Raw genomic sequence first — 22,621 nt, 5'->3', positions numbered from 1 at the left:
CATACATAAATTAGGGAAAAGGGGCAAATATCTCTCAATTTTGTGATGTAGAGCGGACATTTTATTCGTTAAAAAAATAGTGTATATATACCCTTGTTAATTTTTACATAAATGAACTCTTTTATGTTAATAATTATCATTTTTAAGATACTTTTTTTAATTATGATCTATAGCATATTTATCTTAATTAATAACTAAAATCACCCCATTACCCCTCTCTCTCTCCCTCCCCCTCCCCCGGCTTCTTCTTTCTTTTTTATTCTATCTATTTTTCTCTTTCTTTTTCTCTTTCTCTTTCTCCCTTTTTTTAAATAATAATTAATTATCCTAATTTAAAATTTAATTCAAATAGTTTCGAAGTGTTTGAAATTCACATATAATACTTATAATATATTTATATTAAAAATATTTTAATTATATATTTACCACATTTATTGAAAAATGCTTATAATATATGTCATAAATTGATTTCAAAATGTATTTTAATTATTGTTTATTTTTTCTCTTATTAATGATGCTAAAATATATTATTGTATTATAATTATTTTAGTTATATATTGACCACGTGCATTGAAAAATGTCTATAATATATTGAATTCAAAATCTATTATAATATTTTTTATTTTTTTCTCTTATTAACGGAATATATTATTGTATTAAAAATATTTTTGTTATATATTCACCACGTGCATTGAAACATGCCTATAATATATTGAATTCAAAATCTATTATAATTATTTTTTATTTTTTTCTCTTATTAACAAAATATATTATCGTATTAAAAATATTTTAGTTATATATTCACTATGTGCACTGAAACATCTCTATACTAAGTATAATATATTGAATTCAAAATGTATTACATTTAGAATTCAATATTATACATTGTTATGAATTCAATTGTTGTTATTTCAACAAATATAATACATTTCTAACGTAAATTAATTTGAATAGTACTAGAATGTTTGAAATTCGCACATAATACTTATAATACATTTGTGTTAAAAATATTTTAGTTATATATCCACCATGTGCATTAAAACATGCATATAATATGTATAATATATTGAATTCAAAATGTATTACACTTATCGTTTATATTTATTTCTTTTTATTGTGTTAGAAATGCATTATATATGTATTTATATAAAAAATTATTTAATTTAAAATATAATAAAAATATCATTTCTATAATATTTAATTTAAAATTAAGTTTTAAATTAAAATAATTAATAATTATTTCTAAAAAGGGAGAAAGAGAAAAAGAAAAACATAGACAAAAAAAGGAGGAAAACGGAGAAGAAATAAGAGAAGAAGTAGAGAGAGGAAAGAGAAAGAGAAAAGAAATGGAAAAAACGGAAAAGAGAGAAAATGGCTTTACTTATATAAAAAAAGTAAGGGAGAGAAAAAGAAAAAGGTAATTTATTTTTTTACTATTTCGGATAAAAAAAGTATTGTTATTTTTGATAAAAGTAAAACATGTATTAAAATTCATAATTAATGTTATATACTATATTATTTAAGTAAATTGACATATATATATATATAGGTACATACTTATATATATACATCCTTAATTGAAAAAAAAATATAATACTAGTTTTTAAATTTCAAAAATGTAATTATTTTAAGCCACATGACATTTTTTGGAATTTAAAAACCAGTTTTAAAATTTTATTTAATTCAGCCTGTTAATGAAAATGGTCAGATGGGGGAGTTGACCACGGCTAGTGCCCAAGAGATGAGAGAGAAATTGAAGGATATGGGGGTCTGGGATAGTAGTGGGGATGCAACCAGTATGTGGGTTAGGATGGCTAGTTTTATTAGGGCTGTAGCAAGGGAAGTGTTGGGAGTCTCAACAGGTAGTCGTAGTCGGCATCGAGGGGACTGGTGGTGGAATGGAGAAGTGCAAGGTAAGGTGAAAGCAAAGAAGATGGCGTATGCGAAGTTGATAGAAAGAAAGGATGAGGTGGAGAAATGGATGAATGGGGAACTTTATAAGATAGAGAGGAAGGAGGCGAAGTCGGCGGTTTCGACGGCAAAAACGGTAGCTTTTGAACGCCTTTACGCTAAACTAGAAGAGAAAGATAGAGATAGGAAATTGTTCAGGCTAGCCAGGGCGCGGGAGAGAAGGGAACGCGATGTGGATCAAGTGAAGTGCATTAAGGACGAGCATGGAAAAGTATTGGTAGACGAGACCCTCATTAAACAGAGATGACAATCCTACTTCCATAAACTCTTGAATGAAGAAGGGGTCAGAGAGATTGTGTTGGGAGATTTGGAGCATACAGGGAGGCGTCGCTATTTTGGGTGTTTCAGAAGTATTACGGTCGAGGAGGTTAAGGGTGTTGTTCGTAGGATGCGCTGGAGAAGAGCGACCGGACCTGACGGGGTTCCTATAGAATTTTGGAAGAGCACGAGCTCGATAGGTTTGGAGTGGCTGACTAGGCTATTTAATGTCATCCTAAAGACGGCAATGATGCCCGAAGAATAAAGGTCGAGCGTAATGATCCCCCTATACAAGAACAAGGGGATATTCAGAGCTGCGACAACTATAGAGGTATCAATCTTCTAAGCCATACTATGAAAGTGTGGGAAAGAGTGGTGGAGATGAGGGTGAGGAGAGAAGTCTCTATTTCAGAGAACCAGTTGGGATTTATGCCGGGACGCTCAATTACAGAAGCCATCCATCTTATGAGGAGACTAGTGGAGCGGTATAGGGAGAGGAAGAGGGACTTGCATATGGTATTCATTGACCTAGAAAAGGCTTATGATAAAGTTCCACGAGAGATACTGTGGAGATGTCTGAAGGCTAAAGATGTACCAGTGGTGTACATTAGGGTGATCAAAGACATGTATGAGGGTGCCAAAACCAGGGTAAGGACTGTAGGAGGGGACTCAAAGCACTTTCCAGTTGTGATGGAGTTGCATCAAGGATCAGCTCTCAGTCCATTTTTATTGGCCTTAGTGATGGATGGATTGAGGCGACAAATTCAAGGTGAGGTGCCATGATGTATGCTTTTCGCGGACGACATAGTACTGATCGATGAGACTCGTAACGCTAAGCTGGAGTATTGGAGACATACCTTGGAGTCTAAAGGGTTTAAGCTGAGTAAGACCAAGACAAAGTACTTAGAGTGCAAGTTTGGTGAGACACCTCAGGAGGTTGGCGCGGAAGTTAGGCTTGGAGACCAGGCCATCCAAAAGAAAAGTAGTTTTAAGTACCTTGGGTCTATTATGCAATGCAGCGGGGTGATTGACGAGGATGTCACACACCGTATTGGGGCAGGGTGGATGAAATGGAGGCTCATTTCCGGTGTGTTATGTGACAAGAGGGTGCCACCAAAACTTAAGGGCAAGTTCTACAAAGTGGTGGTTAGACTGGCTATGTTGTATGGGGCAGAGTGTTGGACAGTTAAGGCTTCTCACGTTCATAAGATGAAAGTTGCCGAGATGAGAATGTTGAGATGGATGTGTGGGCAAACCAGGAGCGATAGAATTAGGAACGAGGCTATTCAGGACAAGGTAGGAGTGGCCTCGGTGGAAGATAAGATAAGGAAAATGCGACTTAGATGGTTTGGGCATTTGAATATGAGAGACCCAAATGCTCTTGTGCGGAGGTGTGAGAGATTGACCGTGGATAATTTCATAAGAGGTAGGGGTAGGCCGAAGAAATATTAGGGAGAGGTGATCAGACAGGACATGACGCAACTGCAGCTGACCGAGGACATGACCTTAGATAGGAGGGTGTGGAGGAACCACATTAGGGTAGAAGGCTAGTATATAGTCACGGTAGTCTATCGTATTAGTAGATGCTTTAACACACTATAATTTCTTATTCTCTAATGTCTGCTATTATCTATTATTTTCCGTACTTTGATTACTCTATTTTATTTGTAGCGCCTCCGTTATTTGCCTTATCATATCGCTTTGAACTTATTAACTTCTTAACTTCTTAGCCTTATCTAACATCTTTTTATGCTTTATTAAGCCGAGGGTCTCCCGAAAAAAGCCATCCTATCTTGGTAGGTGTCACGCCCCGGGAGGGTACCCTAGACGTAACCGGCACCCGAAGGCCATCTCTGACCTTCGAGCGAACCACTTGGCGCAGTCACTCATTCATTCAAGCATATTCTCTTAGCGGAAAACTCAATTAAAGAAATACTTCTCATATCATAAGGGCTGAAGGCCAAACATTTACAATCAAGAAGATAATCAAAATAGGACTCCTCAAGATGACCGCTCGACCTCCTCACACTTCAGTCTATGAAGCCTCTATTCAAGTCTAAAAGGTGTCAATGACAAGCCCATGGCTACCGACAATCTAAATAAGGAAAAGACAATCAAAACTGTATAAGAAGGCCCAATATCCTCCGGGAACTAGGAGGACTCACCAACTGGCTGGGAGTGTAGTGGATCTTCAACGGAGCGTCGGTTGATGATCTCTAGTACCTGTCTCTGCATCATGAAATGATGCAGGCCAAATGACGTCAGTACATAAAATGTACGAGTATGTAAAATGGCCGAATACAACTAACATCAAGGAAGAATAAATCAACTCGGGAGCTCAACTCAAAAGGAATGACAACTCAATCAAATGTCCTAAGTCTAAACAAGAGTATGATTTAGACTGGACCAATCATATACAATTCAACTCAATCTGACTCAGAGTGCTATCAAAACTTATTTGGGAGTTTCTCTTAACCGACAACCAACACTTATGAGCCAGTGAAGGTACAACGAAACGACGTCGTTGCCACGCTCGTTCATACCTTGCCAGGGCATGAACGATGAACGCTTATGGATCCAATCCAACCAGGTCCTATAATGTCAGGACAAAAGCTCTCGGGGAAGCATCCAACTTTAACGGTTCAATCCCCCCTACGTTTGGCAACACAGGTATTGGGTTCGAGTATGGACTATACTCTTGCCCAATTCGGTGCTCGATACTCCTCCCAAGACTCAATGCTCATAAGACTCCATCAACTCAACTCAATCAACTCATATCAACAAGTCTCATTACAACCTTGTCGACTCATCAACTCTATCACAATCAAATCTCAATCTCAATGCTCAATCTCAATCATATCTTCAAGGAAGCTTTAAATGCACACATATATATATATAACATCATTTTTAAGAAAATAATATACTTTATCAAATCTATATATTTAAGAAGTCCATTTAAACATATTTAGCAACTCATTCCTTCATCATCTCATACTCCTATAAGGGCTCATTTTAGGAACCTCTTAGCTCAACAACATTAACACATAAATAATTGAACAAGATGGGAACAATACTCATTCAAACATGTAACATACCAAGAAACTCCATTTTCATGGATATCTAACCTCAAAACAAGAATAGGGCACATGGGTGGACTCAACCCATGTTTTGGATAGCCTTACATACCTTAGAATAGACTTGAAGAGAACCTTGTGGTTGGGTCTTCAATGGAAGCTTGAGGTCTTGAAGCTCTTGGAACAATTCCTTGTTGGAAATGGAGAAGAAGAGAAGAGTGAAGGGAGAGGAGCTAGGGCTTTTCTTTAGAGAGAGAGTGGAGGCTGAATAAATGACCCCAAAATACACAAGGCTTGTGTATATATAATTTGGGAAATTTCCCAAATTTCCCTTCCTCCAAATTCTGAAAATTAGGAAAAACGCCCTTGGCGCGATAGTGGCGCGTCGCGCCCTTACAGCGCCAAGGCCAATTACGCCTAAAACCTGCACAACTTTTAGTGGCGCGTCGCGCCAGGGACCAAACTACTGAGGCATGTTTCTGGCGCGATAGTGGCGCGTCGCGCCCTTACAGCGCCAAGCCTATTATTCTAAATTCTGGGAATTTGGCCTGAAAAACCCTGCACACTTTTAGTGGCGCATCGCGCCAGGGACCAAACTACAGAGGCATGTTTCTGGCGCGATAGTGGCGCATCGCGCCCTTACGGTGCCAAGGCCATTTCCCCAGCAGTTGTAACCCAGGCCAAAATGAAATCTCTGTCGTGCTAGTTCGTCTTCGGATCGTCATATCTTTTGACCCCGAACTCCAAAATCTACGTTCTTGGTGGCGTTGGAAAGAAGACTCGACGACCTTTAATTTGATAGGTCGTGGGCCATCCAGATTGACGTCTTTCAAACGATAGGGTCATTGAAAGTCGACCCTTACGTAAACTCGTCCTAAACTTAGCCACGACGGATCTTTTGGACTTAGCTCGGTCCTAGGGGGTCCTCAATGACCCCACATCACCTCCAACGCTCTTAAACTCCTCAGGGACTCATCTTAACTCAAGCACGTACTTCGAAATAAATACGATGGGCCCCACACGTGTACAAAGAAGGCCCGAATCTTAGGAAAAATTTTGAGGGGTGTTACAGTAGGAGTAAGGTCTGCATACAATTTACCCTTCCCAGATCCCATATTATGGAATTTCACTGGATTGTTGTTATTGTAATGAAAATGGTAAATATACACCATTTGTTAGACGTCGAGGGTATAAATGCACCATTTTTTTAACGAGGGATATATCTGCTCTAAATCACAAATTTGAGATATATTTGCTCCTTGCCCAATAAATTATAATAATGTGTTTTGATTTGACATAAATTAATTAAGTTTGTTTATGTGGCAGTTGACTAGTTATTTTAAATACAATTTCTCCCCTTTCAAACTACTTCTACCTCTCACAAAAGATAGGGATAGATACAGATTGTTGAGTTATTACAACAAGATCTTAGGAAATATTTTAAACGATTTTTTAGTTGTCATGTTAAAGTTTTGCACGTCTTTAAGAAAAATTAATTAGAAGTGTAGTTTGACTAATATATTCCTTTATTAATCTTTAATTTTTATTTATTTATGTGTCTCATAACTATAGAATAACTATCTCTTGATTATTTAAATTGACAACTATTATGAAAGAAACATTTATAATAAATATGACAACTAAAATAGAATTGAAGGAGTATGATTTGACACAATCTCTTGATACCATAGTCATATCACATAATCTTGGGGTGTTGGAGGGGGTTTCCCGATAATCGAGAATCCGAGTGTCAATGGCGCCCAGTTCAAAACTCAGCAAGGCTTAGACAAACTTATAAAAAATGAATAAAGGGCAGCCCGGTGAACTAAAGCTCCCGCTATGCGCGGGGTCCGGGGAAGGGCCTGACTTTTAGACATTTCTTGTCTTTAGCCTTTTGATGACCGTTTAGCTATGATATGAATTAGGATTAGATTGTAACCGCTCAATCCACTAGTGATATCATTCGTCCGAAAAACTTTAAAACGCGCTATTAGGATCTAATACTTATTTTTCTTATACATTTGATATCTCTCCCTTGTTTTGGCTTTGCGAGATTCACCACTCTCCCTTATAGACTCAACGCCCTCGTTGTTATTTTTCCCTACCATCATCTCAAAGAATTGTGTAATTTATTTTCCGCTCACACAGTTTTAAAAAAACGCATATATATATTTCAACATATTTCCTGTGTTTTGCTTAGGGTATCACATAATGGTTACACTTGTCTGTCAAGATAAATAAAAATATAGTTAGTGTGTCCTAAGGATATGTTGTGTTCTTCAACTTTCAAGAATTTCCCTTCATTGATCTACCGACTCATAGAAGTTGCAAGGCACACAAAAAGGACTAGAAAAATGGGAAATGACTCTACTATGATGCACATGGTATCACAAAGTTAAATTGTACACACATTCTACAATACATATTCTACAAGTTGTGAATGAAAAAACTTTTGTGTGGTGTCAATATAGTTGTGCAATTCACTAAGCTGCCCAAAAAAAATGAAAACTTTTTAAGTACATTACATTGTTGTTGTTGTTTTTTCACTCCTCTTGTTTTTCTTTAGAAATTTCACTACTCTCACTTTCCTGTCCAGGACCTGACTCTGTAGTTTGTGTTGTATTAGAAGAAGTGCCTTTGGATTTTGATGGTCGGATCGAGCCACCGTCCTCCTTGGACTTCTTTCTTCGCGATTTTTTAGGGATATCGGGGTTGTTTTTGCTCGAGGATTCACTCGATTTGTTTCCATCGGACGTTTCCTTGTTATGGTGTCTCCTGGAACTCCTGGATTTGGTGCCATGCTCTTTTTTTGTAGAGTCTTCATTGATTCCATTTTCTGTTGTGGAATGCCTCCTGGATGTTCTTGGCTTCTCTGGTTTGTCTTTGGTTGGTGAAGAATTTGTTTTTCTTGACCTTCTATTTGAATCTGCAATTTCCATGTCATATTGTGCAAAAAAAATGAAAAACAGGATACAACATAGGACGAATCTAGGATTTGAAGTTTGAATCAGTATATTGACATTTGATGAGATTTGTTGTTTATATACATTGTATGATTCGAGTCGGATGTTGTGAAGGTGACTACATGTTTATAGATATCGCTTCATTGTCTAGACTCGTTTTAGATATCTTTCTAGTGGGCATTTATCTTTCAAATAGAACAGAGGTAGTCGTAATAGGAGAAGCACCCCTAAACTCCTGAGATCACTCAACACGATCGGTTAATCTCCTGTCATCTATGTTGCTCGGACTCTTGAAAAAAATCAACGGTTGCGTGTCAGATTTTCCAAAAGTAGTGTGTTTTTGGAGAATCCGACATGACTCCGCCATTGAAATAAAGAGTCCGCACAACTTAGTCTGTCATTGCTATCTTGTGGTCCCAATCTTAAATTTAAAATGGTCACACATTCGGAAAAAAAAAAACTAACCTACACTTGGTGCTTACACTAAACTAAATTGGTTTACCACACTTAAAGTGATGGATTGAAGTGAGAGTACATACTAATTAACTATGGTTTAGCGATAGAAGTGTATATGAAAAACACGTGTTATGTATTCATTGATTTTGTGTAAACACGTAATGTAGGTAAGTTTTCACCCCACAGCCATTATGCTAGTTGTGCTAGCTAGATATATGTGTCCCATTTTGTATGGCGCTATTTATTTTTTTGGTTTTTTGATTTGGTGTGAGATAACTATTTTGTGGTCCAACTAATTAAGATTCGTGTCAGAAAGTTTTACTTTAGGAGTAAGCCCTTCCTACCCCAAACGATCCTATACCAAGACTTGAATTCAAGACCTCTAATTATAAAAGTTAGAGTCATAAGAAATAAAAAATAAAAAAAAAGTACCACACCTTCAGAAACCCATTTAATATCAGGATTTTCTTTAAGTTCTCTCGGAGAAGTAATCAAAGGTGCTGATTGAAATGCTCCTGGTGATTTAAATTCTTTCATCTGCCCAAAAAAATAAGTAAATAAATTTAAAATATATATATAAAGAAATTGGTGATTACACAACAAGAAAATCGGATCTATTCATTAAAAAAGAATCGATTCAATACATTTCTTGTAGAGACTATGGTGAATTAAGTAGTAGTATAAGACGAATGTTTGAAATCGAAACGATTCAATACATTTCTTGTGGTGACTATGGTGAATCATGTAGTAGTGGTATAAGATGAAAAATTGAAATCGAATCTAGCTTTTATCTTAAAAGTGAATCGATTCAACACATTTTTTCGAAGACTCTAGGGAATCAAGTAGTAGGATAAGTTGAAAAATTGAAATCAAATCTATTTAATATAAAAAAAAATTGACTTGATACATTTCTTATAGCGACTATATGGTGAATCACTAGTGGAATAGAAGAAGAAGATCGACGAACACAAAAAATGTAACAAGTAAAAAGAAAAGGGATAAAAGAAAAGAAAAGAAAATTACTTACCCAGCTTGGATTATCAATTGATGGACCATCCCATCCTATATGTGCAACATGCTTTACATCTGTTGGAAAACCAATTTGCATATCCTTTTCTTTATCCTCATCTGCACCACCACATAATGGAATAAACATAAACGATTTATATAGTTAACCTCAACTTATTCAGAATCGAGTCATACTCGATTGTTGAATCTTTTGACTTATTGACATTCTCATTAGGTCACTATTCATATACCATGTTCATTCTCAAGAATAAAAAAAATACCCACAAATGTTGAATATGAAGGATTCATATAGTTAATCTCAACTATTCCACTGTCATAAAACAATTACTTTCAAGAATCTATGAATAACCACATATGATAAATACGAAGGATTCATATAGTTTTAATCAACTATTTCACACCATCACAAAACAATCATTTTCCATAATCTAAAAATACCACAAAGGATGAATACAAATAATGTATATTAGTCGATCTCAACTATCTCACCGTCATATAGCAATCATTTTCAAGAATCTAAAAATACCCACAAAAGATGAATACAAATGATTTATACAGTCGATCTCAACTATTTTATTGTCATATAACAATCACATTTTCCTCATCTTCCTTACTAGTAGCACAATATTCTCTTATGATCTTCACCCCTTTCAAGAATCTAAAAATACCCACAAATGATAAATACGAAGATTTTACGTAGTCGATCTCAACTATTTCACACTGTCATAAAATAATTATTTTCAAGAATCTAAAAATACCCATAAATAAAAATGTGAAATAATTAAATATTAATTTACTTACCAAAAACTTGAGAAATGTACCTAAGGCCTTTAAGAAGGCCTTTCACCTTTGTGGACATGATCGCAACTTAGGTGAACAATCAATCAAGAAGATGATATTTTCATCTAAAATCAACCATTTGATTATGTATAGAAAAACTCAAAAAAAAAATGGGAATTTTGGATTTTTATTTCAAGTGAACAAATATATTTGTTGAATTTGGAAGTACAAATTCAAAGAATAAAAACATTTCAAGAAATTAAATGGATTCAAACCCTAAAAAAAAGAAATTTAGGTTTGACTCCTCTTTAATCATCAGAAAGGAAAAAAGATGTTAAAGCAACATTTTCATCAATTCAATGGCAATAAATTGATGATCATTCATAACCAGAAGTATCCCATAGTTTTAGGAATAAAATTTATTTAACATTTTTTAAAATTTATTTTCTAATAGTTTTAGGAGATCCTTTTATATATTTAATGCTCTCTAGTATCTTGCTTCTGACTTTTTTCATTAATTGACAAATCTTTTGCAGCCTAAGATGGTGGCCACTAAAATGTAATGGTGGCACTTTCTTATTTTATAGACATTTTTTAATAATTTTCTCATGTTTTTTTTTTAGTTTTTTTATTTCCAATGATATACTATATATATACATATCTTTAAAAAGGATATCTTGACTATTAATAAAGATTGATCTAAATAAAAAGGTTAACGTGTCATCCAATACTAGCTAAGTAGCTACATGTAAATAATATATAAATTTAAATACAAGACAAGTTTGACTATTAATAAAGATGTAGATAATATATAAATTTAAATACAAGACAAGTTTGACTATTAATAAAGATTTATTATGGAGAAATAGTGTAACCATGTTCTAAAAATCTCTTTTATACAAACTAAAATTCTTATAAGAAATTATTAGCTCAAAATCTAAAATTTTATAAGTTATTACGAATATTAGACAATAGTCTAATATTTTATCGATAAGGTTAAATATTACATGAATGAACATTAATAAAGATTTATTATGGAGAAATAGTGTAACCATGTTCTAAAAATCTCTTTTATACAAACTAAAATTCTTATAAGAAATTATTAGCTCAAAATCTAAAATTTTATAAGTTATTACGAATATTAGACAATAGTCTAATATTTTATCGATAAGATTAAATATTACATGAATGAACATTAAAGCTAAGTCTAGCATTCTTCGAATGAATAATCTTCCAAGGACTATATTTGTACAATTTTTAAAAACAAAAACAAATTCTAGATGACAACCTAAAAAAGGACATTTGTGTAAACCAACCTAATTTTTGTGCAAAAGTGAACTTTCTAGTAATTCAAAGATCTTGTAAGTGATTTGAAGACAAGCAAAATGATTTATTTATTTATTTATTTCGACAATTTTTATTTAATTAAGTGCTTGAACTAGAGGTCTCGTGTTGGAATCTCCTGAATACAGAGTCGTCTTTGTTAGGAAGTACATTATCTCCAATATAGAATTTTCAATGCGAATTCGAATTTTGTCGAGCTTCAATGCGGATAATGAACACCGAATAAGAAAGCAAAAAAGAGAAAAAAGAATGATCGTCTTTGGAGAGCCTGGGGGCAAGCGTAAAATTATCTCAGTATGACTTGTAGGTTATGAGTTTGAGTTGTGGAAACAGTCACCAGTGCTTGAATTAGGATCGATTGTCTATATCACATCCTTGGGGTGTGGCTCTTCCCTGAACCTCGTGTGACCGCGGAATTCTTTGGGCACCCTTTTAATGATCATCTTTCTAATAATCCTTTTAATAAACATCTAGTGGTGAATGATCATATCTTAGATAGGAATAAAAAAAATCTAAAAATAAGATAAAATGAAACATATAGTTTGACCCACTCCACTTGTCTGATTCGTAACGTGTTCTCTCCAAATGTTACAAATTTGTGTTTTTCTGTTTTTGTTTTTGAGAAAATATTTTTATTTTAAAATTAAATTTGGGTTGTTCCGTTTTTGTCTTAAGAAAATGTATCACAAGAATGGCCTTGGTATGAACATAAAGATTAAATCAAAAAACTTCGAATCCATAGTAAGCAGAGAATAATTAAGCATATTTATCTGGTCCATCCCCCCCCCCCCCCCTCCCAAAAAAAAAGAGCAAATAAAATTATGAGATACTGGTCAACAATACATCTGAATGAACTATCACTTTTTTACGAGTTTCACATTCGAATAATAAGTTATTTCTCTTCCCTACCGAAATTATGACCATCTCAATTTGTTTTATTGAAGCATAATTGTTTCTAGCCAAATCTAGAATATTTTGTGACATCAAATTGCAAATTGATAAAAGATATTTCTTCACTAAGATTAGTTATGGATATGAAGAAATATCTTCTGGAATTTGTTGGAATAGATAGTGACCCTTGAAGAAAATTGGATCGCAAATCAATAGTTTCTAGAGATAGATTATTATATCTCAACCTTCAAAGATGTTGAGATATCCAAAGATGGTTTGTGAATCTATTATTGTGACTTATAATACTTTTTACGTAATTTTCAAACATGTAGATTTTATTTTAAAAAAATTAAAAGACTTCATGCATGAATTTAAGGTGACAATTAAATTGTTTGACTCTTGAAATCAAAACTGTGATATATAAATTGAGATGGAGAGGGTAAGCTTTAGATGATTGTTTTCGCATACAATAATTCAACACATTTACGTATTTTCTCCAAATTTTCAAATTTGGCTACTATAAGAGAAAATATTGTCTTTCTCAAGTCAATTTTTGGATTGTTTGGTGTTACATATCTATTTCAGTCAACTGACTTAATCAAAGTGGCCAAAGTAGTTTTGTTTTCACACACAATGATCATGACCACTCTTGGTGTATGATATAGACATGTCTGGTTCTCAAATTTTATCTCTAAAGTAGTAAACCATATCTAATAATTCTTAATCTTAGACCACTAAATTTCTAGGTTCGTTATCTCTAATTCATGTAGCAGATGTCAAGAGTTGATTTCTTACATGGTCACTCAACTATTCAGGAAGTTACTTTTTTTTGTTTTGTAATATAAAAGTTATTTACTTATTGTCATTTCACGTGTAAAGTCACTTAATCAATTCATGTTAAATTTTTGATAGATAATGATGGTGTGGAACTCTATTCAAGCCAAAGTTTTCAACAAATGAAAAGCCAATTTTGAGTAACTGTAAAGAGATATAAAAGAGTGAAAAATTGAACTGAAGAGAATATTTTGCTGGAAACCATCATCATCATATTTTGAGTTTATTATTTCGGATTCATAGGATTTTATATTGTACATAACTTATAATTAAAGACCGCATTTTCTCCATATTTTCTAATTTGGCAGCTAATATAGAAAATATTGTCACTCCCAAGTCAACTTTTGGTTTGTTTTTGTCCTACACATCTAAGTCAACCAATAACTTAATCAAAGTGGCCAAAACAGTTTTGTTATCAGACATTGATCATAACCACTTTTAATGTACGACACAGACATGTTTGGTTTTCAATTCTTATCTCTAAAGTAGTAGACAATATTCAATAATTCTCGGTTTTAGACCAATAAATTTCTAGGCTACATAATATCTAGTTCATGTAGCAGATGCCAAGAATTGATTTCTCACATGATCACTCAACTATTTAAAAAGTCACTTTTACTTCTTTTTGTGCAAAAGTGAACTTTGCTACTAATTCAAAGATCTTTTAAGTGATTTGAAGACAAACAAAATGATTTATTTATTTCTTCCTACAATTTTTATTTAATTAAGTGCTTGAACTAGAGTCTCGTATTGGAGTCTCCTGAATACGTAGTTGTCTTTGTTAGGAAGTACATTACCCCCAATATAGAATTTCCAATGCGATTTCGAATTTTATCGAGCTTCAATGCGAATAATGAACACCGAATAAGAAAGCAAAAAAGAGAAAAAAGAATGATCGTCTTTGGAGAGCCTAGGGGCAAGCATAAAATTACTCGGACTTGTAGGTTATGATTTTGAGTTGTGGAAGCAGTCACCAATGCTTGAATTAGGATCGATTGTCTATATCACATCCTTGGGGTGTGGCTCTTCCCTGAACCCCGCGTGACCACGAAATACTTTGGGCACCCTTTAATTTTAATGATCATCTTTCAAATAATCCTTTTAATAAGCATCTAGTGGTGAATGATCATATCTTAGATAGGAATAAAAAAAAATCTAAAAATAAGATAAAATGAAACATATAGTTTGATACTTTGATGTTCCAATATTTTCAGATTGATGAATGTGATTCAACTATTACAACCACCATAACACATCATGTACATCTCATAGCAAGACTATTATGCGCAAGTTTTTTTCTTTGTAATAAAATAGAAACAATTATACACCAAATGCAAGAAGGGAGAAATCACCCCCACAAGAAAGAATGAACATAAAAAATACACCAAAACATTGAGCAAAAGGGGTACTTGCAGCACTGATGAATAGCAACTCCATCTAGGTCTTTTTCACCTGCATTGATGAGCATCTTATGAGCCAACCAAAATGTTTGATATCATGGTCATGTACCAGAATAAATACCCCGCGAGGGGGGGGGGGGTTCTTTCTTGAGTTTAACGGACAATGTAAAAGAAATTTTATACTATTGAGTCGCTGAAGAGATAACAATAGGTAACCATTCATAATAACCAGGATTCGTAACTTGAAAAATAAAACAGGTAACCTATTACAATAGGTTCAAATGTTGTCGGTCTATATAACTTAAATCCTTACTTCTTTTTGTGCGAAAGTGAACTTTGCTACTAATTCAAAGATCTTGTAAATGATTTGAAGACAAGCAAAATGATTTATTTATTTCTTCCGACAATTTTTATTTAATTAATTGTTTGAACTAGAGTCTCGTGAATACGTAGTTGTCTTTGTTAGGAAGTACATTACCCCCGATATAAATTTTCCAATGCGAATTCGAATTTTGTCGAGCTTCAATGCGAATACTGAACACCGAATAAGAAACCAAAAAAGAGAAAAAAGAATGATCATCTTTGGAGAGCCTAGGGGCAAGCGTAAAATTCTCTCTGACTTGTAGGTTATGAGTTTGAGTTGTAGAATCAGTCATCAATGCTTGAATTAGGATCGATTGTCTATATCACATCCTTGGGGTGTGCTCTCCCCGCGAAATTCTTTGGGCACCCTTTTAATGATCATCTTTCTAATAATCCTTTTAATAAGCATCTAGTGGTGAATGATCATATCTTAGATAGGAATTAAAAAAAAAAAAAAAATAAGATAAAATGAAACATATAGTTTGATGTTCCAATATTTTCAGATTGATGAATGTGATTCAACTATTACAACCATAACACATCATGTACATCTCATAGCAAGACTATTATAAACAAGTTTTTTTCTTTGTAATAAAATAGAAACAATTATACACCAAATGCAAGAAGGGAGAAATCACCCCCACAAGAAAGAATGAACATAAAAAATACACCAAAACATTGAGCAAAAGGGGTACTTGCTGCACTGATGAATAGCAACTCCATCTAGGTCTTTTTCACCTGCATTGATGAGCATCTTATGAGCCAACCAAAATGTTTGATATCATGGTCATGTACCAGAACAAATACCACGCGAGGGGTGAGGGGGTTCTTTCTTGAGTTTAACGGACAATGTAAAAGAAATTTTATAAGATTGAGTCGCTTAAGAGATAACAATAGGTAACCATTCATAATAACCAGGATTCGTAACTTGAAAAATAAAACAGATAACCTATTACAATAGGTTCAAACGTTGTCAGTCTATATAACTTAAATCCTTTCTTTTTTTTCCTTTTCCTTTGGGATGTGTGAGCTCTGTGCGTGTGCGAGGGAGCAGGGGGGGGTGTTCTTTCTTGAGTTTAACAGACAATGTAAAAAGAAATTTTACTTAAGTCGCTTAAGAGATAACAATAGGTGATTGGGATTCGTAACTTGAAAAGAAAAACGATAACCTATTACAATAGGTTAAAACATTGTCAGTATACGTAACTTAAATCCTTTCTGCTTTTTCCTTTGGGATGTGTGTGTTGGGAGGGGGGTTGGGAAAAGCAGAGAACAGGGAAATAGAAACTTGCCTTGCTCATGTACTTCTTATGAACCTTTAGAGCCTCATTTAGTGCTTTCTTTGCATCCAAATTCCCAGTTATCTCACCCAAGATCTAGAAAAAGATGTTTTGTCAGGACCAAAGAATACAATAATGTGGATATATAGACGAGGAGAAAGATCTTATGAAGACCTGGACAACATCATCTAGGCCCTTCGCCTTTTTCATAAGCCGTTTTTTCTTCGTTTCAAGAACACTTGCAACTAGGAAAATGGCAAGTGCATCATTCTGTTTCGTTGCACCAGTTATCACTATTCTCCTTTCAAATTTCCCATATTGTTTTAGCTGCTTATCATTTAACTTATCGGGAAGTTGTTCCAGTGTCTTGTCATACAATGAATATATGTTTGGGTTGTACTCCATGGCCCACATCACCTAAATGAAGTATGTACAAAAGTAGCATCAATCAGAAGATTACAATAACTCTGACCTACATTTGCTCATCATCCTTCCCTCTTTCACAGTTGAAAATATAAATATCCTTATCCTTGAACTCGACCTTTATGTCAAACTAATTTAGGTGATGCACTCTTTTAACACAAAAAGCATAGATTGCCAAGTAGGACAATCATTTCTTTCATGAAGTTAAGAATTTGCCAAGTAAAACAACCATGTCTCTTAAAAGTAAATGCAGCCAGGAAAAATGTAAAGAACTGAAGTGAGACACCAAATCCCGGGGCAAACTATTGTGCAATATTTTTCAATCCGCCAAACACTAAACTTTATATCTAGACTTTCTCCTCTCTGCTTTTAGATGGTCAAGCGTGCAGTTTGAGACTTTCTTAAAATGCAGATTTCCAATATATCTCCATGAAAAGTTTTCTTGTTATATTACCAATGTCCCAAACAACATATATGAGAGATGTTTTTAACAATAAAGGAGTGTGACGAAGAAGAATGTGTGGTAGGCACACAACGCGGGTTCAAATTCTATAGGTGAATTAAGTTTAATATTTTAATGGAGAAGGATAGAAGAAAGAGGCTCAAATGTCCACCGAGTTTTGAAGTTAGAAACAACATATTTCTCAGTTATTCAAAAAAGAATCAAAAAAAGAACTACAGAGCTAGGTTTCACTAACATGCATCCTTCGCTAGAAATTGCAAACCTAGTTAAAGCTGTGCTAGTCTTCACTCGACTACCTTGGCGTTGGAGCCGTTGATCTGAGCTATCAGCTTAATCTCAACCGAGCTCAAACTTATCAATTTAACAATTAAAACCACAAAAATTGTATTCCAACTTTGTCTGAGATACTTTAAAAAACTGAAAAGAAATGAGTAGAGACTAAAAACGGAATACATAATAGGAGCTATTACAACTAGGCAATAATGGTGAAGAACTAATTTTGACTCAAGTACTACTGTATCCTCAAGCAAAATTCTTGAGTGCACTGCTCGCTGACGGATAAAGTATGTTGCGCTTTTGGTTTTCTATTTTTCTTTTCTTCCTGTGAATAATCATATCGTATTATTAGTATGAAGTGCATTTTTCATGCTCTTTGATCTCATTAACTCGCTCATGACATTTTGTTGTTGTGCTTTCGTGTTGGCAGTTCAGGGATCGATGAACTGGAGAAGAGATTGGCTGCACTTAGAAATCCTTCATCACAATACTTGGATTAGTCCTTATGGAGTTTCACCACGCATAAAACATGATTCCTGTAAAATTTATGTACATAGTTTTGATGATAAATGGTTGTCCAAAAGCTACAAACAATGTATTTTGTTGTTTGATAAAGTCAATCTTGGCATGTGCATTTTGTTTAATAATGGTGGTGTCCAGAGCAACCTATGCAAACCTCGATTATTTAATCGGGTACCTGCTACCTCTCACCAACATAGGTATTGGGTAACTGTGCCACCGGTGGTTAGGCAGGTGGAAAGTAATCACCTATTGTAAATTTAGAATTATCCCTTTCGATTAGGCTTAGAGGCAATCAAATGTATAGCCCCATGGTAGCTACGACTGAAAACTCAAACGGATGATATATTCATATCATCATTAGAGATTATATTATCTTGCTTAGCTTTACATACTTCTTGCCAGATTGAAAATACACCATCCCATTGCCATAGTTTTTTTAATTAACAAAATTTAAATGGTAAAATCAATAATTTTTAATCGTAGAAAAATATGATTAGAGGACAAACGTACAATGCACGTTTCCACAGACTAGTGGATCAAAAACTACCATCTTAGTATGTAACACCATATGTGAAGACTATGTAATCTAACGGTAGTCAAGTAAGAAATTGTTATTTCATCATGAATTTAGATTTTTCTTAGTTGGTGTATAGACCGGAGCAAAAACCTTTCAAGTTAAAAATTCAAAAAGTTTGATTAATCATAATAAAAATAATATTTAGTGTACAGACTTTGAGAAAAAACGTTTCAAATCAAAATTTCAAAATGAAATTGATTGATTATAGGATAACCGTGTTGGTTGGTGTATAGATCTTGACTTCCAAGTCAAGATTCCAACTTTTTTTCTTTTCCCATTGAATACTCATTAGGCAAACAAGAATGCGACAGTTGTGCAAAGATTTATTCATAATTAAGTCCCTCTTAGATTCTTTGAATTTGTAAGTTATATATGCAGTAAGTAGCTAGGGATCAGAGAAATGCTTACACTTCATTCAGTACACACAACATTTATTGAATACGTTAAAATATTACATAAACTTGATATATCATCAAAATTCATTATGTTACATTTTCCCAAGTGAAGAAAAAGCTTGCTTATAAAACTAAAAAGAAACTATAAATCAAATCCTATATCATAAGCTGCAGGAAGAACCAAATCCATTACGCCGCCGTCTACTTATTCTTGGCATCTGAAAAAATAAGATAGTGAGTCAAACAATTACAAATTTTTAGCCTCTGTTACAGCTGGTTGTTGTTAACAAAAAAAGCATAAAATCTAATATGATTAGTGTAGAGCTTAGTAAATGAATACCTGAAGTTCTGAAATCAAATCCTTCTCTATTGGTAACTTGTCTAGAAGCGATTATTTCTTCTCCTGTAATTCCTTTGACCGCGCTGCTTCTTTCTCCTTCGCGTGGTAATTTTGTGTTCCAGTTCTTCAATGATTCTTGCAAGCCATTTCAGATTTCCAGTTGAGATCATGAAATATATAATGGATAATCCAATACATAGTCCACTGCCATAGCCCATCAGAGCAGCTTTCCAAAAATCATTGAGAAATTCAGAATTGCTTTCTTGATTGTCTAGCGCAGATACTGTATAATTTGTCTCTGACACAGGATCATTGCCACAACCTTTTGAAACGGGGAATCCACGTAATCCATCATTAACTTCATATGAATTGTTCTCAAAGGTATTAAATTGAGGTCCTTGAGGGATGCATCCTTGGAGATAATTGTGAGAGAGATTTAAGAATTCAAGAGACGTAAGAAAAGCAAGTTGTTGTGGTATCTCTCCCGAAAGCTGGTTAAACGAAAGGTCCAGTGATTCCACTACAGATAAACTTCCAAGTGATGGTGGTATAGGACCTTTCAATCTATTGTGAGACATATTCAACACCCGAAGACCAATGAGATCTCCGAGAACACTAGGAATATGTCCTTCAAATTTGTTGCTTGAAAGATCGATAACTGTGTACAAAGACAAAATTCTCACAACTTCAAACTCCAATCCCTTTGTTCCAATAACTACCGAGTCTTCGTAATATCTACCTCCTGCATATCTTGGTACCTCAATTGTTCGATCAATTCTCCTCATCCCTTTCAAATGTTGAAATAGACTCGTTGGTAAGTCTTTCGAGAAGGCATTGTAAGAGAGATCTATGATTCGAAGATCAGGAAACATGATTTCATCCCCTAAAGATCTTATGGGTCCATGCAATTTATTCGATGCCAATCTTAAAACTCTAAGCTCTGTCAAAGTTCCCAACCACACGGGGAATGTGTCATTGAGATGATTATTTCCTAGATCAAGAACTTGCAACTTCTTGCAACTGGCTAAAGGTCGAGGGATTTTCCCCTCTAGTTCATTTCCATGCAAGTTGAGACTTATAAGTGAACTTCCAATGCTAAAATTTGTTGGAAGAGTCCCAGAAAGTTTGTTGTTCTGCATATCAAAAACCTGGAGGCTACTAATATTGCCAACACATTGTGGAATTGCTCCCTCCAGATTGTTTCTGCCCAAATCCAGAATTTGTAGTGATGTTAACTTGGAAATAGATGAAGGGATCTCTCCTCTGAGATGATTATGTGACATTGACAAAATCTGGAGGTCACTGATATTACCCAAACATTGGGGGACTTTTCCCTTCAAGTTGTTTCTCGTCATATACAACACTTGCAGTGATGTTAAATTGCACACAAATGAAGGAAATTCCTCAGTGAGATTGTTATCATTGAGAAACAGAGCTTCCAAATTTGTCAAATTCCCCAATGAAGAAGGAATAGAACCATTAAGAGAGTTATTAGACAAATATAGTATAGTAAGAGACCTCAAGTAACCAAATTCTTCAGGAATAGAACCATTAAGAGAGTTATTAGACAAAGATAGTGTAGTAAGAGACCTCAAGTAACCAAATTCTTCAGGAATAGAGCCAGAAAGATTATTATTAAAAAGATACAAACTATACAAGAAGTTCAAATTCCCCAATGAAGAAGGAATAGAACCAGAAAGATGATTATTAGAAAGATATAAAATAAACAAGTTGTTCAAATTCCCCAATGAAGAAGGAATAGAACCAGAAAGCTGATTTATATTAAGAAACAAAATAGACAAGTTGTTCAAATTCCCCAATGAAGAAGGAATAGAACCAGAAAGCTGATTTCTTTCAAGAAACAAAATAGACAAGTTGTTCAAATTCCCCAATGAAGAAGGAATAGAACCATTAAGAGAGTTATTACCCAAAGATAGTGCAGTAAGAGACCTCAAGTAACCTAATTCTCCAGGAATAGAACCAGAAAGCTGATTTGTATCAAGATCCAAACTAGACAACTTGTTCAAATTCCCCAATGAAGAAGGAATAGAGCCAGAAAGCTGATTATAAGAAAGACCCAAATTGGACAAGTTGTTCAAATTCCCCAATGAAGAAGGAATAGAGCCAGAAAGCTGATTATAAGAAAGACCCAAACTAGACAAGTTGTTCAAATTCCCCAATGAAGAAGAAATAGAGCCAGAAAGATGATTATCAGAAAGAAACAAAATAGACAAGTTGTTCAAATTCCCCAATGAAGAAGGAATAGAGCCAGAAAGCTGATTATAAGAAAGATCCAAAATAGACAAGTTGTTCAAATTCCCCAATGAAGAAGGAATAGAACCATTAAGAGAGTTATAACCCAAATATAGTTCAGTAAGAGACCACAAGTAACCTATTTCTCCTGGAATGGTGCCAGAGAAATTGTTAATGCTAAGATCAAGATTCTCAAGAGAAGGGAGAGATGAAAACGGAAATGCATAGAGTGTACCAATGACACTAGCATTTGTAATATTCAACGTATTTACCCTACCATTAAAGCATATAACTCCATACCAGTCCCTACATGCGTTAGAACTTGGCGTCCATGAAGCCAATAAGGAATTATTCTAGTTCTTGAAAGTTGCTTTCCATTTCAGGAGTGCAGTAGCTTCCTTAGTGGAAGCAAAAGTAACTGTAAAGAGATATAAAAGAGTGAAAAATTGAACTGAAGAGAATATTTTGCTGGAAACCATCATCATCATATTTTGAGTTTATTATTTCGGATTCATAGGATTTTATATAGTGAAAAACAGCGTTTTCTCCATATTTTCTAATTTGGCTGCTATTAGAGAAAATATTGTCAATCTCAACTTAAATTTTGGTTTGTTTTTGTGCTACACATCTAAGTCAACCAATGACTTAATCAAAGTGGCCAAAACAGTTTTGTTATGACCACTTTTAATGTAAGACATGTTGATTCTCAATTCTTATCTCTAAAGTAGT

The 22,621-nt window shown here is 34.3% G+C and overlaps 2 protein-coding genes and 1 pseudogene across 3 annotated transcripts; all 3 read right to left on the bottom strand.

Moving 5' to 3' along the window:
• Positions 1–7,846: 7,846 nt before the first annotated feature.
• Positions 7,847–10,610, bottom strand: LOC129898844 (CRIB domain-containing protein RIC6-like). Its single transcript, XM_055973545.1, has 4 exons — positions 10,553–10,610; positions 9,750–9,850; positions 9,160–9,259; positions 7,847–8,229 (listed from the first exon to the last, which is right to left on the bottom strand). Exons 1-4 carry the CDS (start codon positions 10,608–10,610, stop codon positions 7,847–7,849), a joined length of 642 nt encoding a protein of 213 aa, XP_055829520.1.
• A 5,230-nt stretch (positions 10,611–15,840) lies between these two features.
• On the bottom strand, positions 15,841–17,399 carry LOC129898566 (uncharacterized). Its single transcript, XM_055973149.1, has 3 exons — positions 16,818–17,399; positions 16,656–16,739; positions 15,841–16,101 (listed from the first exon to the last, which is right to left on the bottom strand). Exons 1-3 carry the CDS (start codon positions 17,055–17,057, stop codon positions 16,087–16,089), a joined length of 339 nt encoding a protein of 112 aa, XP_055829124.1. The 5' UTR covers positions 17,058–17,399; the 3' UTR covers positions 15,841–16,086.
• Positions 17,400–19,296: 1,897 nt separating this feature from the next.
• On the bottom strand, positions 19,297–22,523 carry LOC129898565 (receptor-like protein Cf-9 homolog; annotated as a pseudogene). Its single transcript, XR_008769396.1, has 2 exons — positions 19,640–22,523; positions 19,297–19,517 (listed from the first exon to the last, which is right to left on the bottom strand). The product of XR_008769396.1 is annotated as a receptor-like protein Cf-9 homolog (transcript).
• Between the last annotated feature and the right edge of the window lie 98 nt (positions 22,524–22,621).

Source organism: Solanum dulcamara, chromosome 8, assembly GCF_947179165.1.
Source record: "Solanum dulcamara chromosome 8, daSolDulc1.2, whole genome shotgun sequence".
NCBI lineage: Eukaryota > Viridiplantae > Streptophyta > Magnoliopsida > Solanales > Solanaceae > Solanum > Solanum dulcamara.
Note: the sequence above shows the minus strand (reverse complement) of the source record. Positions and strands in the feature narration are given on the sequence as shown.

Coding starts and splice junctions, on each gene's coding strand:
- LOC129898844 (XM_055973545.1), bottom strand. CDS start 10,610: ATGTCCACAAAGGTGAAAGGCCTTCTTAAAGGCCTTAGGTACATTTCT. Junction 9,851..10,552: donor GTACATTTCTCAAGTTTTTG/GTAAGTAAATTA, acceptor GTGGTGGTGCAG/ATGAGGATAAAGAAAAGGAT. Junction 9,260..9,749: donor CAATTGATAATCCAAGCTGG/GTAAGTAATTTT, acceptor TTTTTTGGGCAG/ATGAAAGAATTTAAATCACC.
- LOC129898566 (XM_055973149.1), bottom strand. CDS start 17,057: ATGTGGGCCATGGAGTACAACCCAAACATATATTCATTGTATGACAAG. Junction 16,740..16,817: donor GCCTAGATGATGTTGTCCAG/GTCTTCATAAGA, acceptor ATCTTTTTCTAG/ATCTTGGGTGAGATAACTGG.